This window comes from Adelges cooleyi, unplaced genomic scaffold, assembly GCF_023614345.1.
Source record: "Adelges cooleyi isolate 19-005CV unplaced genomic scaffold, UGA_ACOO_1.1 ACOO_flye_CR_arks_rails_tigmint_CR_PRNA_21, whole genome shotgun sequence".
Taxonomy (NCBI): Eukaryota; Metazoa; Arthropoda; class Insecta; order Hemiptera; family Adelgidae; genus Adelges; species Adelges cooleyi.
In genome coordinates this window covers 6,776,640-6,792,320 of record NW_026095871.1, presented here as the reverse complement: position 1 = coordinate 6,792,320, position 15,681 = coordinate 6,776,640, and the positions used below count along the sequence as shown (strand labels likewise).

The 15,681-nt window shown below is 28.4% G+C and overlaps 4 protein-coding genes and 1 long non-coding RNA gene across 6 annotated transcripts; 1 reads left to right on the top strand and 4 right to left on the bottom strand.

Annotated features, from left to right (window-relative positions):
- Positions 1-437: 437 nt before the first annotated feature.
- Positions 438-3,052, bottom strand: LOC126834605 (sperm-associated antigen 7). Its single transcript, XM_050566658.1, has 6 exons — positions 2,559-3,052; positions 2,392-2,459; positions 2,001-2,089; positions 1,428-1,599; positions 1,118-1,292; positions 438-866 (listed from the first exon to the last, which is right to left on the bottom strand). Exons 1-6 carry the CDS (start codon positions 2,635-2,637, stop codon positions 754-756), a joined length of 696 nt encoding a protein of 231 aa, XP_050422615.1. The 5' UTR covers positions 2,638-3,052; the 3' UTR covers positions 438-753.
- LOC126834604 (uncharacterized) lies at positions 2,838-9,559 on the top strand. Of its 2 annotated transcripts, XM_050566655.1 has the most exons (11): positions 2,838-2,961; positions 3,269-3,412; positions 5,767-6,050; positions 6,604-6,735; positions 6,862-6,997; positions 7,062-7,182; positions 7,251-7,454; positions 7,630-7,739; positions 7,975-8,184; positions 8,277-8,631; positions 9,117-9,559. In XM_050566655.1, the coding sequence occupies exons 3-11, from the start codon at positions 5,770-5,772 to the stop codon at positions 9,353-9,355; spliced, it is 1,788 nt and encodes a 595-aa protein (XP_050422612.1). In that variant the 5' UTR covers positions 2,838-2,961; positions 3,269-3,412; positions 5,767-5,769; the 3' UTR covers positions 9,356-9,559. The 2 variants fall into 2 exon arrangements, with proteins under 2 accessions (XP_050422612.1, XP_050422614.1); XM_050566657.1 differs by lacking the exons at positions 2,838-2,961; positions 3,269-3,412 and adding an exon at positions 4,712-5,367.
- Positions 4,026-5,326, bottom strand: LOC126834606 (uncharacterized). Its single transcript, XM_050566659.1, has 3 exons — positions 5,255-5,326; positions 4,810-4,962; positions 4,026-4,528 (listed from the first exon to the last, which is right to left on the bottom strand). Exons 1-3 carry the CDS (start codon positions 5,255-5,257, stop codon positions 4,292-4,294), a joined length of 393 nt encoding a protein of 130 aa, XP_050422616.1. The 5' UTR covers positions 5,258-5,326; the 3' UTR covers positions 4,026-4,291.
- Positions 9,560-10,066: 507 nt separating the features above from the next.
- Positions 10,067-11,362, bottom strand: LOC126834326 (putative ATP synthase subunit f, mitochondrial). Its single transcript, XM_050566156.1, has 2 exons — positions 11,117-11,362; positions 10,067-10,374 (listed from the first exon to the last, which is right to left on the bottom strand). The coding sequence occupies exons 1-2, from the start codon at positions 11,228-11,230 to the stop codon at positions 10,165-10,167; spliced, it is 324 nt and encodes a 107-aa protein (XP_050422113.1). The 5' UTR covers positions 11,231-11,362; the 3' UTR covers positions 10,067-10,164.
- A 1,432-nt stretch (positions 11,363-12,794) lies between these two features.
- LOC126834672 (uncharacterized) lies at positions 12,795-15,092 on the bottom strand. Its single transcript, XR_007685098.1, has 3 exons — positions 14,971-15,092; positions 14,275-14,407; positions 12,795-13,262 (listed from the first exon to the last, which is right to left on the bottom strand). It is a non-coding gene; the product is annotated as an uncharacterized LOC126834672 (long non-coding RNA).
- Between the last annotated feature and the right edge of the window lie 589 nt (positions 15,093-15,681).

Genomic DNA, 15,681 nt, shown 5'->3' with positions numbered 1-15,681 from the left:
TATTTTTACGACATATCGACAACAACAACCTAAACTTTTGGTTAGTTTGATGTCATTAGAATGTTTTCTAAAATTTAGTAAATAGTACATCATTCACTGAATTATATTATATAAACTATACATTTAGGGTAATTACTATGACTTAATTAATTTGTCAAATCGTCCTAGATAGGTATAGGTATAGGTTAGATGAGTAATGAAAAACTTTTAATATACATTTTTAGTACACATGTTTATAATTACAATATTGTTATGTCGAATAATAAAGTAGAGTAATTTTTATTTGTTGTTTGATTTAACAGATAAAATACTTATGCGAGTATCATAAAAAGTATTTTTATTTTTACTAAATCAATCAAAGTACAAATTAATAGAAATACAAGTTATTTATAAAAAAAAAGAAGTACAAAGATTAGTAAATTGATTTTAAAGAAATACTTTAAGTAAAGCGAAGCTTGCAACTTTTATGTCAGTAAATAATAACTAATAAGTGCAGTGATAAGTGTTAACATTATTTTTAATATTACGAATGACAATTATGGGTTCACTGTTCTTTATACATTATGAATTATGTTAGTTTTTTCTATAAAATCAAAATATTACATTTTTTATTGAATCCAAGATCATTAGTCACCGTTATTTAGTTTATGTAATAAATGATTATGAAAATATTTCCAAACTAAAATTTCCTTTAATTGGAAATATTTATGTTGTGTAGAAATTACATAGGTGAAGTTTGTTGCGGCATCTAACTCATTCTGATTGGTTCTTAGCACTTTCAGTTTCTAGTTTCATGCGCTTCTTTTCACGTATATCTGCTAGAGTTTGTTCAATGGATCTTAAATCTTTCTTGTTTTCACTGGGTACTAATCAAATGAAAATTATATATTAATCAACAAACAAGTGCTATTTATTTTGAAGAAAAAAACATGTTTAAAATATGATTGATAAGTATCAATGTTTAAGGGTCTCAATAAAACTGTGTTAAGTAACTTGGAAGTTTTCGTGAGTTATTGGATTCGTTTTCAAACCTATTTTGACTATATACTTTAATCTAATTTTATTGAGTATCGTTAGCAGCATTGTATACTGTATACTATATGGTATTTGAACTAACCAAATCCATATGTTTTATTTGTCTCAGTTTTTCGTGCTGCCTGTTCCGCCGCTTCCATACCAACCAAGTGCTGATACTTTTCCTTATAATTGTACTTAGGCTTATCTTGGTTTGTTCTTTTTTGCAACATACGTTTTTGTTCGTCCAGCAATTCTTCTATCTTCTCTTGTTCTCTCTGTAAAAGAGAACCAAACTTATATAATATACATATGCAAATTTTAAATATATTTTATAAAGGCTATTATTTTATTTAGTGTAAAATTATACTATAAATATATACATTTATTTAAGTTATATTATATAACATTACTTGAGCTACAAGTCTTTTAGCAATGTCTTCGTTCCATTCTTGACCATTTCTTAATGCATTTAATTCATCTTCGCAAGGCAGTGAATCTTTCTTAAATACTATGATATACCGATCAACTTCTTCTTCTCCAAATGAATACGCTAACATACCTGCATCTTCAGCGATTTCACGTCTAAATTATTTAACACAGTTATATTTATTTATAATGCAATTACAGTTAGACTTCAAATACACATTTGAAAAGATTGGGTGAATAGCTAAAGGCTTTGCAATAAACAGCACATTTAAAAAAAAAACACTTCAGCCTTTTGTTTATATTAAGTGACTGAATTGTGTTGTTTTTCGTTGGCAAGTTGAAACGAGCAATTTTAGGTAGAGCGTCAACGGAAAGTCGAGACATTCCAAACCAGTTGGATTTATAAGTGTTTTTTGCGTTACTCAATAAGACGTAATTAATTGCAACCACCATAAAAAAATTATGGTTGCTCTTTCATTACTATATAATTATACTATAGTTTTCCAGTATAAATCCCCAATCTATGACTATGTGAATAATCAAACATTATATTTTACACTATATTTCGTAGCACTTGATCTAATGGAGGGAATTTAAATCTTGTCTGCAGATCATCTTGAGCAAATTTTGTCACTTTTTTCTCCGTCTATAACATGCAACAATTTATTAGCTGCAACTCTCTTTCAAATGAAAAATATATAATTTAATAGCACATGATTAAGTAAACATAAATAGTTTATTATTTTTCATCATTACTCGGTGTCCATAAGGTGATAAAATAAGGTAGAAAACAATATTAGGAATTTAAATAATGCCCATTAATCAGTCAAAATAAATACTATAAATAGTAAATTGAACTATCAACTCCAATATATTTAACCAAATAAACTTTTTTAATTAATTTAAACCTATTTTTTTTTTTATAATATATTGGGAAATGTATATTACTTCTTCACGGAATTGCACAATTCTAGCCTTTTCTTTGTTTTGCTGTTTTAAATACGCTTCTTGAGCTTCTAAAAATCAAATTTAACAATAATAAAAATATTAAACTAGAATATATTTTCCTTCGCTGTTTATCAAATGCATTTATTACAATATACAACAATACTAACTTTTTTGTTTTATTTTTTCCTTAGTATCTATTGTCGGTGGTTTTTCCATCGACTTCATTATTGATCCCAATAAATCCATAATACAAAAGTTTATTTTTAAGAATTAGTTTGAATAGATTAAAAGACAAATATCTACTAGTATGTAATATCGCCTGCTACTTTGAGTTAATTTTAGTTAGATTTATAAATTAGTAAATAACAAATAACCAATGTAATTTTTATCAATTAGTTTTGTAATCAAGATTGGTAAATGATAATTGGTATTAGATTGTACGATTTTAGTACTTGGTTCAGCGATCAGTGCTTAGTGGTGGCGGAAACAAGAAGTTAAAACTTTAAATTTAAGTAAATTGGTACATCATATTATAAGTTACAACAGTATTATTTTGTATATTACAATATGGTAATTATTTACTATTATAACTTTCAAGTAAATAGCATTCGATGTTAGTATAATATCGACGGTTTAGGTTTTAGTTTTTACTTTTGTACCTATTCATTTATTTTCTGGCAACATCTAAACTCTAAAGTACAGTGTCTTCAGTTATATCAGATAAGTGATAACATTTCGAGTACACTGTATTTTATCAGAAAACACATTTAGTGATTGTATCACAGAATAAATGAATTACTCTGTTATTTTTGTTATTACTTATTTTGTGATTATATGTGTATGTGATAAGCAATTGGTTTTTATTTCTATTTTCTAGTTTGAAGTTTCTACCCGGTTTTTAATATGATCTTAATAAAACTAAAAATTATTAGTATTAATACTAATAATAATACTTACCTAAATATTTGTGATCCGCCACAATATTGCCAAGCTATTTAAAGAAGACTTTTTTTTATTTCCAGTAAGTACCTACTAAATAAATAAAAATAACTACTAAATAATAATAAATTTTTGTTATTGGGCGGCTCTATTGTAAAAATGTACAGGAGCCGCTATACGTTTAGCTGGCGACAGACTAATAACCTCACGTGGATGATTTTTGGATATATCAAAGGAATAAATTATTCTTAACGTTTGCTTGATGCTTTAAGAACACTAGTTTTCTTAGTTTGGTTGTGAACCAAGGTGGGATAGTAGAAGGAGTAGATGGACCCCACTCAAGCGTCAGTATCCTATTATCCAGAGAAATAACTTTACTTCTTAGGTTAGAAATTTCAGCAGTAATCTCAATAAAACATGAGGTCGAATCATTTAATCGAGTTTTTAACTCATCGCTTAGATATTTATTCTGGGCTATCATATTCTTCTGAGTTTTTCGAAGGTCATTTATAGTGCGCATTATATCCTCATTTGTTGAGCCAGAAACTGACGCAAAGACTGGAGAGCCTTTTTTCGAAATCCAGGAAGATCGTATGAGACATTTGAGGACTGATCGTCTAGTCATTTAACTCACTGACGATCCATGAAGAACTCTGAGAGTAATATTAAAGTTGAAAACACTTTAAACCCACTGATTATGTGTATTAAATCTGAATGATTTTTTAATTATAAGCTTTTTTTCGCTGTGGAACCGTGGGGACATAAGCCTTACGAAATTATTCCCTTAGATTTATTGCCCCTACTACCTCCGTTGTTCCGGTGTTCCTGAGGGTATACTTAACAGACCGCTTAGGCTTGTGTAACAATACGAATATTATTTTTAAATCTTTATGTACATTTTATTTTATTAAGTCAAATATTTTTTTGGTTTTTAAACAGAATTAGTTTAGAAATAACAGTACTAGTTCACAGTTCTTAATGCTTCAATGCCTTCAACATTATCGTAGTCTTTTTCAGTAAGACCTTGACTGTTAGCTGGCGTTTCTTTGTTGCTTACATGATCTTCAATCACACCAAGAAGATCGATGTCCTTGTACATAAAGAGTGCATATTCCACATCTTCAATGTTCACTTTTTTCCCGTTGTAGAGGTCTGTCAAGTATACCTTATCACCGACCTTGAAATGATTTCCTGGCTCCTAAAACAAGCAAATACTTAAATTTTTTTAATAAAAATGTAAAAAAAAAATATATTTCCATCAACATGAAAAAAAATTAACAATTCTTTGCATATAACATTTAAATAACAAAAATGTTGTACCTAAATAAATATCGAAAGGTACATTTTCAAATGTTTAAAGAGATAAAAAGTTCTAAAAATAACTATATTCAAATGAAAATCATGATTATTCTTAACGTTTATATAGTTATTACCGTACAATAATAACCTTAACTAATTAAGGACATATGATGATATTACCTGTTTGCATTTTTTGCCGATGGCGAGCACTACACCGACAGAAGTTGGTTTTGGGGCTTTAGTACCACGAAATAAACCGCTTTTTGTCTGTTGGGACTGAAAGAATTTTTTCACCAATACGTTGTTGAAAAGCGGAATGATTTTTTTTGACGCCTGAGATTCAAAACAAGACTTTTTTAGAGGAAGCAAGACTTAAAATAAATAATTTATACGTCCTTCGTCATAAAATAACATGAGGATAATAGAGAATGAAAACCGCTAAGTTTTGGACTATTTTTACTTAGTGATATTGTATAGATTATTATTAATGATTGAATGTAGTAATAATGTTGTAACCTATTGTAATTGCAAATATATATACCTACTTAAAAGATACCTAGCGGCCAAAAAGAACATTTGAATAACAAATTCAATACATATATAATGTAGTATACTTGTAACTTACCATTATAGTGGATTCGTTTAATAAATGTTCACCGTAGAAATTATTAATATGTCAATTATTCTGAGAAGTATATCAAAAACTATGAAGACAAAAAATAAACAAAGGTTGTTCAGGTAACTGTTATGGATATGCATTTTTGTATAAAATAATAATAATAATATAATATTTTTGTATATAATAATTAATTTAATTGTAGGTAGCATAATTTTCTTTTTTAAAAACCAAAGATGTTAGACTTTTAAGTAAAACAATTTCACACTTTTATAATTATTAGTTGAACTAAGCTTAATATATTTTCAAACACATATACCCCCATCTCCTATGTGAGTAAACCATATGAACTAGATTTTTAAATGGCAACCCCTATTTATTTTTTGGTGAGCGTATTTATATTTTAACTTGAATGTCATAGTAAAATGACATTCAATTGGTATTGAAAAGGCTTATTCAATAATTTATTTTTTATTTTTAAAAATTATGTATTGTAAATGTACTTATTTTTTTTTTTTTAGAATATGGACTTGCCGAGTATGGAAAATTATCCTGTTTATGTTATAAACGTAGTTCCGGAATTGACAGAGGAAGCTAGTATAGAAGTTCCTATTCAATTAGCATCAAGCCAAACACCATCATTCAATTTTTATGTTCCTTCAATAGAACAACATAATCCAGAACTAAATATACTTGATACACAAATAAGTAATATCCAAAACAATAAATATAAGGAAATCAGGCCACTGACAAAGATAAAAAGAAAGCATGGACTATCAGCTAATAATTCCAAATCAGTTTTATTGTAAGTTAGTCAATACTATTATCTTAAACACTAGATTTAAATATTTAATGTTATATGGATAGGTTAGCCACACTAACATAACAATTGACTGAACTATTATACTTGTATTGATTCTAGATTTCTCATGATAAAGCTAGTATACATTTTATTATTAAAGGAAATGTCAAACCAATACATAGGCATTTTTTTTTAATATATTCAACTTATACCTAGACATATTATTATACAAAATAACATAACCTTTCTTTATAATTAAAATTTTTAATTATTTTACAAATTAAATTTCTTTTTAAACATTCATACTTCTCCTAATAATATATTAGTTAACAAAACCACCATTAACTTCATTCTTCAATCTGGTTTTGCTAAATTAAATTAATTGGCTTTATACCTATTTTCTATATCAGTGTAATAGTCGAGATGTAATAACCTCATGTAGAGCTGTTTAATTTGTTTAATAAAATATATTAGTTGATCATATCAGTAGTTTAAGGAACCTATAAAATTGCATAAAATAACTATGTAATTTAACATTCATTTAAACTGTTTTTAGATCTAAAAATAAGGTCATTTCAAAAAAAATGGTTTGTGATTATGCATCTTTACTTAGTGATGAAGATATTTCCAATAAAAACAAGAAAGTAGAAAAGTATGATGCAAGTACAAATACTAATGTAATTTTTCAGTAAGTAAAATTTTACTTTTTATACACGCAATTTAATTTGTATTAACTAATTTAAAATTAGTTGTATTTGCTATTATATATATATATATGTATATATATATAATCCAAATTTTGTTTTGTTTTTAGCCTATTAAGTCCATCAGATTTACTAACCGAAAATATAAAACCCATGACGCCTAAAAGAGGACGGCCTCGTAAAGATGACCATGATCTAAATGAAAATAAATCGAAACCAGAAGAAGCCATGCAGCCCGAAAAAGAAGTTATTTTAATTAAAATTATTTGAAAAGAATTTTAAATTTATCTTTTTTTAATTTTTCTTACAGGTTATTGAATGTTCATTGACTACAAAGTGTGGTCGTTTATCTAAACCTCCTAAGCATTTATTAAATGGAAAAATAGTTAAAGAACCGCCTAAGAAATTGCACCCCATAGTTGATAATGATGGTAAATAAATCATAAATCTGTTATGCGTGGATATAGATTTTGATTGAATTTAAAATGTTATTATTCAGATATTCTTGGAAGAAAAAAAGTAAAATACAATGTCAAATCCGATTTTGTGTGTGGAGGATGTCATAAAACATATTTAGGACACAAAAGAATGCAAGAACATCTAGAAAAATTTCCTTCTCATAAAGTCAATACCAATGACCAGCATAGTATAGAATCTGAATTTCAAGACATTTTTGAAGAATTCAATAAGCATCCAATTAATGGTATACTTCCTAATATAATTGATTTGTTATTATGAACCATAGTATTATATTGTATCCATAATATTCATAAATAGTGTTAACTTATTCTGTTACATTCTTCTTAAAATTTACACTTTTTTAAATAGAAACGAGTAATAATTTTTATAAATTAATCGATAAATATTATATTTGATAGATAATAACATTAACGGTAAAAAGGAATCACATACACAAACTGAAACTTTTAAAAACCATAAATGTGGATTTATGAAATCGAAAAAAAATTTAACAGGCCACTTAAAACAGGTAAATATTATATATAATTTTGATACACAACAAATTATGATTAATATTAACATAACTTAGAACTGTGTATTTCATGAAGTAGTAAGATATTAATTAAACATTTTATCGTTTATGTGAATTTCTTTGATTGCTCTTCAATCAAGCTTTAGGTCTGTTACGCAGTCTGTGGGAATTTGACGCCTTTTTCACTGCATAAAATAATATGAGTAACGCATTGTGTATGCTTTATTTACAGATTATGAAACATATAAAAAAAACAAATATATTGAAATCATTAACTGGAACTATTTCTCCCTGGGATTTATTAGCAAGCAATTTAGATAATGGAAATTTACAAATGTTTTCTAAAGAATTAAATACAATTATTATAAATTTAAGAAACTTATCAAAAATGCTCACACAAATACCAGATTGTGAATTAAACGCTCCTGATAATACTAAAATGGTAATATATTAATATAAATAACACTGTTAAAAATGTATATTTTTTCCCCTTTTATAAGTTTAGTTAACTATGGTTGATTTTGTATGTTTCAGTTTGTTGATGATACATTAGGACAACTTATGAGTTTACCCAAAGGCACGTATAGTTTACATAATTTTCCTAATAACGTTTATGAAATACCTCGGCAAAATGATGTATGGACCGAAAACCCTGGCCAAGCTATTAGTCTTAAAGTTCCTATATCGCAAACTCCAATCCATTCTAGTCCTATTCACTTGAATATGTTCGATAGCCAAACATCAAAGGTTGATTTCTTGTTAAGTTCAAGTATGGAAGAATCAATGATGTGTGACGAAAATCAAGCGGCATTGGAAAGTGTCGATGGACTTGTGTCTGAAAGGCTACGGACGATGACTGACCATCTGGAGACGAGTGTACCTTTGATTGGTATGTATTAATCTAACATTTTCAGTAGTTTCACATTGAAACTAAAGAAGGGTAGAATATTTTTCCTTATTTCTCTTCTTTAGGTGTAATTTTAGGACTTACTTTTTATGTAGGTAACATTTAACTAAGGGAACCAAAAGATTAATGTTAGACACATTTTTTTAACTAGCTGTAATTTTGCAGATTTTCTTCAGTTTTTTTTTTATTTCTGTTTTTTTGTTTACAATATTTTAAATTTGACCTGTTAAAATGTTCAGTAAATTATTCCAACTTAGAAAGTTAATGAAATACATACATTACCATTTTTGTTTATCCTTAAAAACACAAAAAACGAATAACACATTGACTGTCTAAAAAACGATTTACATTAATTTTTTTTTTTTATCAAAGTTTTATTTAGTTATAATAATTCCTAATGATCTCCCCAACCCAAATATGCTGCCTTTTTAAAAACTTACTTATTTATAATTTTTAAATGATTTTAGGTTATCCTTCCTCAACATCTACAGTCAGTGTCTCTCAACCACATGTATTCATGAGTCATGGAGTTTATGAAGTTTTCTCAAATGACATGACCCTTGTCCCTACATCAACTGAAGAATTTATCAAGAGCCTAGAACAATTTGAACCACTTCATGATGCTGCAAATACTCTAAATACAGAAACAAGAATGTTGGATTTTGAAGATCTTCAACATCCTTTTCACACTTCTCAAGAATTATAAAAACTAACCATACTACATTTTTTAATTCATATGTTTTCATCATAATAATTCTATAATTAATAGTTATTATTTTTGTATATTAAATTTACTTTGTAACCAGGTTTTAAATATATTTTTTATGTACCCGTTTATAAAATGTATTTCTTTAGATAATAGGGATTTAATATTATATTAAAATAAAATGTAAATTAAATTGTGGAGAAATTTATATTATTGTTTTAATAACCATTTATGTATTCCAATTTTTATTTTAATATACATAATTATTTTTTAAATAATTGATTTAATTTATTTTACCAATAGACAAGACATGAAGTAACTAAGTTGTATTTTTTTTCTTCTACACCTTGACGTTTTTAAACAGTAGGATTTTATGACTTCCTCGCTAAAATTTTCAGGTTTTTTTAGTATCCCAGAATCTATTTGAGAACTGACAGATTGGACTTGACCTAACACCTGGCCAAGTAGCAGCCATATCTTTAACATGACTCTAGTTTATGATTATATTCAGGCACAAAATATATATATATAAAGTAGTATAGACCTAAGGTAAGACGCAGAAATATTTAAGAAAAAAACTCATTTAGGAGTAGGTAAATGGTATATTTAAACATTTAAAACTTTTTTTTATACAACTAAATTCATTCATTATTGTTTATTAATTTTTATAAAATTAATACAAGCACACTAAGGTAGTGAAAAAACAAGAAATTAAATTGGTATATGATTGATATATTTTACGGATACTTTTAGAAACAAAACAATTTTTCCAACTAATAATATTTACTTCTTATTTTATAATAACGCCATTAGTGGTATTTGTAGTTGCGATGATGAACAAATTTACCGTAGTTAATACAGTAGAAGAACAACATGCTACCACAAATAACATGTAAAACTGGAGTCAATGTTGTACGTTTGGGTTGGACATATTTGTGAGACCATCTCCAGTATCCACGACTGATAGCGGCAATCATTGCCTGTGGCGATTTATTACGGCGACCAATCCATTGACCAAACTATCAAACATTGAAATATAGATTTTAGATAAATTTCTTATGTATACAATTTTAGCACACACTTTTAATATAAAAGTAATACAAGAAACCATTCAAAAGTCCATTTTTACTAAAGTTAAATAGTAATTAATATAGTTAAACTATAGTCTAAACAGCATTAACAAATATATAATATTTATTAAGGATAAGTATAATATACAAATTTTACTCGTAAACCAAATTATTTTGTTGTTTTTTTCCCCAATAAACCTTAAACCCTTTGACGAGCAATGACGTTTATAAATGTTTTTACCATCAGTGTTTTCTCTATTTTATAGGTTGATACCTTATAAACCGACATTATAAGACCTAGGGCGAATTATATGCTTCACTTTGTTAGCTGTAACTTTAAAGAATAATGAAAACGAGAAATATACATGAACGCCATTGCTACGAAACAAAAAGTCTTCTAATATCGATTATCCATTTCTAATCCGTTCTCTGAGAAGCATATGTGTATTCTTAATTTGGTCCTCAAAGGCATAAAAAGCATTACTCTTTAACAAATTTATCTTGGTTGGAATACGAGTAGACGCCTTGTTTAATACATTATTACGATAGATGACATACCTATCGTAATAACCTAACCTGCTCGTACCAGACTTATTCTACTCAATCCGGGCTAACGAAATAACAGGACTGTGTTATTTTATGGAATGCTAAACATTTAGAAATTAGGTACACGGTTATTGTAATGTATTACCTCGCCGAGTTTGACCTGTGACAAGGGTGTATCTGGTTTGCCGTAGTAACGAGCCGGATCGTAAGGTCCGTGAACTTTGGGGTTGTAATCGGCCGGATAGTCGCCGAAAGCCATTTTGGATAACGTCACCAATAAAAAATCGAATTAGAGCAAATAATTTGGGCGAGTTTTTGATGAGAACAGCGCGGATAGTACAATTTTCGGTCTTCCCTCTGCGGACTTGCGCTCTCTGAAGGTTAACATAAAATTCACTAGGAAAATTATCAGTTTATTTACATCAGCTGTCTAATCAGTGATGCCAGATTCGGGGTAATTTCCACAGGACCGGCAACCAGTAACAACAGCTATTTTACAATATTTTTCTATTAGGTTCTTGCAATAATATCTAAGTTCGAACGGTATTTTAATTATATAATACGTTATTAAATTATAATACCTAGCTGCAATATGATTCCTTATGTATTTTAATTTGTTATACTTTTCAACTGTGGTATAATACAAATGTCAAATCCACGGACTACGACTGTTTATCAAAGGGTACAAGAGATAATGGCTATAATATTATAGTACTTACGTTTATGGATCTTAAGCAATTTTATTATTTATAATCTCCATCTTTTAGCTGGGTAGTGTGTAACTAATTTAATCGGTGGCGTCAATCTGCAATCGTTTTTCAAGGGGAGCTGTTGAAAATCTGACCGGCTCATAAATTAGCTATAGCTAATATTTATTTAGAGACTTCTTAACTTGTCAGTAAACAGGCTTATACGCCCGGTAAGATGTTGATTCCATACAAAGTCAAGGCAGCGGTCAGTTTTTAACAATTTTAGAGGGGGGTACCTTACCCCCTCCAAATAACGCCACTGATTTTTCAATAAATACTAATAGATCACTTAGATACAACAAATACTGTCTATTGTACATTACAGGATTTGGTTATAACTTAGTTATAATTATGATGTACATCTTATATCACCTGATACTTAAAACTCACACGAGCTGTCGACAAACACGATAACTCGAGAATATTTTATCTAATATGCATATAGCGGAGAAGAGAAATCCCAAGTCCCAAAACGATAAAAAAACCTTTTTAATATACAGCTATAAATATTCTGTCAATTATTCATTAAATTTTTCTATTTAAAGATAATTATAATTTATTTTGGTCTAATAGCTAAGAGCCAGTGTATATCTCTAGTTTAACGATTTAATTATTTTTTCTTTTAGTAATTTTCTCTAGTTAACATGTCCAACAATACATAATATAATAGTATAATATACACTTATATTTGTGTGTCAAGGTTTAAAAGATATTGGTCGGGACTAACTACTTTTGTCCACGGGGACTGTGGAACTCTACAAGTTGAATGTACGCCATTGAATGTGCAACTTTCTAATCGAGAGGGAAATTATTATTGTATTTGTTAAAAAAAAAAACATGGAGAATATGGTGTCTGTTAAGTTAACGGTTTAAGTACACACTACACTACTAAATACACGTGGTAACTAAAAATTACTACTTACTAACGCTTTAATTGCATTAAAATATATGTTAAATGTACGTTTATGTATTGTGAGAAAACATACAACACAATTAAGAATAACTATGTTAAACGCACTCGACGTATTTCATTGGACTACACCTGATGTATATTTAAATACACGTAGAAAAATATAAAGCTGTTAAATCGTTACCTTATAATTAACAGCAATAGTAACAACTGTAATTCGCTTGCAACACAATGTAAATAAAAGAAAACATAATTGGTTTACCTGACGAGGTATAAAATGAATATACAAGTATATTTTGAATAGTCACAAAATAGTCATTATAGATATAAAGTGTAACAAAAAGATAGGAGTAGTAGTGTAACAAGTAGGATTTCAAACAACCCCGTACGGAAGGCAAACTTATTTCAGGTACTATGTAAAAAAATACAAAAAGTTAGTTTGTTTGCCTAACTAAAACGTAGTAGGGGTTGTGTTGAAAATCCCATTTTAAACTACCGAAGAAAGAAACATGATATTTACATTAGATTTATTAATATAATAAATCGCGATTTTCATTTTTAGCAGCTGGGTGTCGGAAACAATGGTTTTGGCCTGTTGTTAGTTATATCTGTAGAAGTTTTCATTCTTGCTTCTGAAACAATTTAATACCAAGTCAATTATTAATTATCCAATTTCATATTTTTAAGCTTTAACCTGATAACTCTTTTATAGTACTTAATACCTTATGTTAACTAATACAACAACGCATTTGTCTTTTTGTTTAAAACGATAACCAAATATATTATACAAATAATTTGATTTTAATTTTTTCGAACTTCTGTTGGACTTTTACAATAGTTATTAACATGTACAATGGGAATTTTTTACAAGTATTTTTTTTTATGTTATCTTACATTTTTTCGTTCATATTAAAATTAAGATAGGTAGTGTTTATTTTTAGTTATATATTATATAAATTTAATTTTACGTTAAAACTGCTCAGATTTAAATTTTACACTTCCGACAATAGTTTAAAGATGGTATAATGAAAATCGTTATAGAAAAAAAATATATGATAGTTAAATTTTTTTGAAAACTTAATTTAAATGAAAAAATGGGACGGGTAAAAGGTGTTTTTAATTGATAATCGAGCTTATACACAATTTAATAAAAATTCATTATATTTAATTTAATTTGTTATTAATAATTTTACTTATGTGGCTAATTTAGGCCATCTCCACTTCCTTTTGCAGTTCATTTACAGTATATTAAAATTAAAATTAAAGCACTTTTATTTTACTAATAAAAGATGCAACTCACGTTGAATTTAAAAATTACTATTATCTTATCTTCCTAATTAAATAGCACCTAGCGCATAAATAGTGTCAATTTATACCACAGATACGTCAATTCTACAACTTAATTGTACACATTTTTGTGTATAGTATTTAATTAAAGTAAATTTTGTGTAATCCCTTAATTTAAGTTGCCTTAAAATAAATTTGAATAAGTCAAAATAAGAATAAACTTAAAATAAGTCTTAGCTTTACAATATATTATATTATTTAGAAATTAATAAGGTAACTATTATTACTTTTTAATATTTGTACACATTTTCCAATTTCTTACGAATAAGATAATAACCGTTAGGTCAATGTACTCACCGCTGTCAAAAAACCGGTTGCTGTGTTCTTTTGATTTTTGGTAATGATCCCTTATTTCTGTACAGCTGTTATAGGTCTAGGCCTGCTGTTAGACCCATCCAATCCAGGTAGGCAATCGTAACTGTGATTCGTTCTGTCAAAAGCAAACACGTTAAATTGAATATATTACATATTAATTACCATTTTTAAGTAGATTTTAACAATAGAAATTGCAATTACAACACTGAGGGAAATTCATTCCACTTTTCTCTTTAACAACTAATAGCAGTGATAAAATAAATCGTACATTTTAATCCATTAGGATAATAAAATCAGTACAATAATTAATAAGCGTTTAAAGCGATTTCTAACTTTGAATAATAGTTTGTATCAACTGTTATTATCGTCAAACGGCTTGGCGATTATTTTTTAACGCAATTGTAGATACACTTCTGCTACTACAATTTTCTCAACTGTATCCGGATATCCCGAAGATAACAATTTATGACTATTATTATAATATAATTAAATTTACAACGGAATTTCAGATAAGCCACCGGCGATAAAAAATCAAACGTTTACGCATAGCAATAGTTTATTATAACATTTTGTTAAGTTTTTTTTTTTTTTTTAGTAAATAAAATGCGATAAATAAAAACGATCACGAAAAATATTCGAAAAGCACTCGTAGCGTAAGAAATACAGCGCACGTCTTACCTTGAAGCTATCATCCTAGCGAGTGTCTTCTAGCTGAGACAAATGAGATCAGTTGGCCGGTCCACAAATACTCTCTACCGTCTTTTGAGAGCACCGCGAACGTGATGTTAACTGTTCGCTGGTATCTAGTTGTATGACGGCCTTGACCCTTAACTCAATGCGCGCAGGTATACATTCAAAAAGTGTTTCTTATTCCTTTTCTCTCTCCTTCGTTCCTTCGTTTCCTGTTCTTCTTCTTCTTCTTCTTCTTCTCCCCTGTTCTCCTCTCGGTTCCCTTTTTTGCTTTTTGTATTAGGTAGTACTGTTTTTTGGGTCCCCGGAGAAAGGTACAAAACGGTAGCTGTCGCGGGGTATTAAAATTACAGTAATATCCACAAATTTTACGTCACAGCCTCGCAGGACCGTTATAATACGGTTCAGACCCATTTCAAACTGTCCCGTTATATTGGCTACTGGTTATGAAAACATAAAACGTCAAAAATGTATCAGTTTTGGGGGATTTTCGGATGGCTTTACAGTTATAGTACTTTCTCCCCGGAACTTCAATGACCTGTTCCGTTAGTTTCAAATAAAAAAGAAAATGATATATTAACACAGATACAGAGGTATCGGTATATGTCTAACCTGCTTCGTTTTTTTTCCCATTGTGTCGATTGTCGAGATCCGCTGATCTAAATAGGCATAACACGTTTTAGCAATGCGTTAAACATA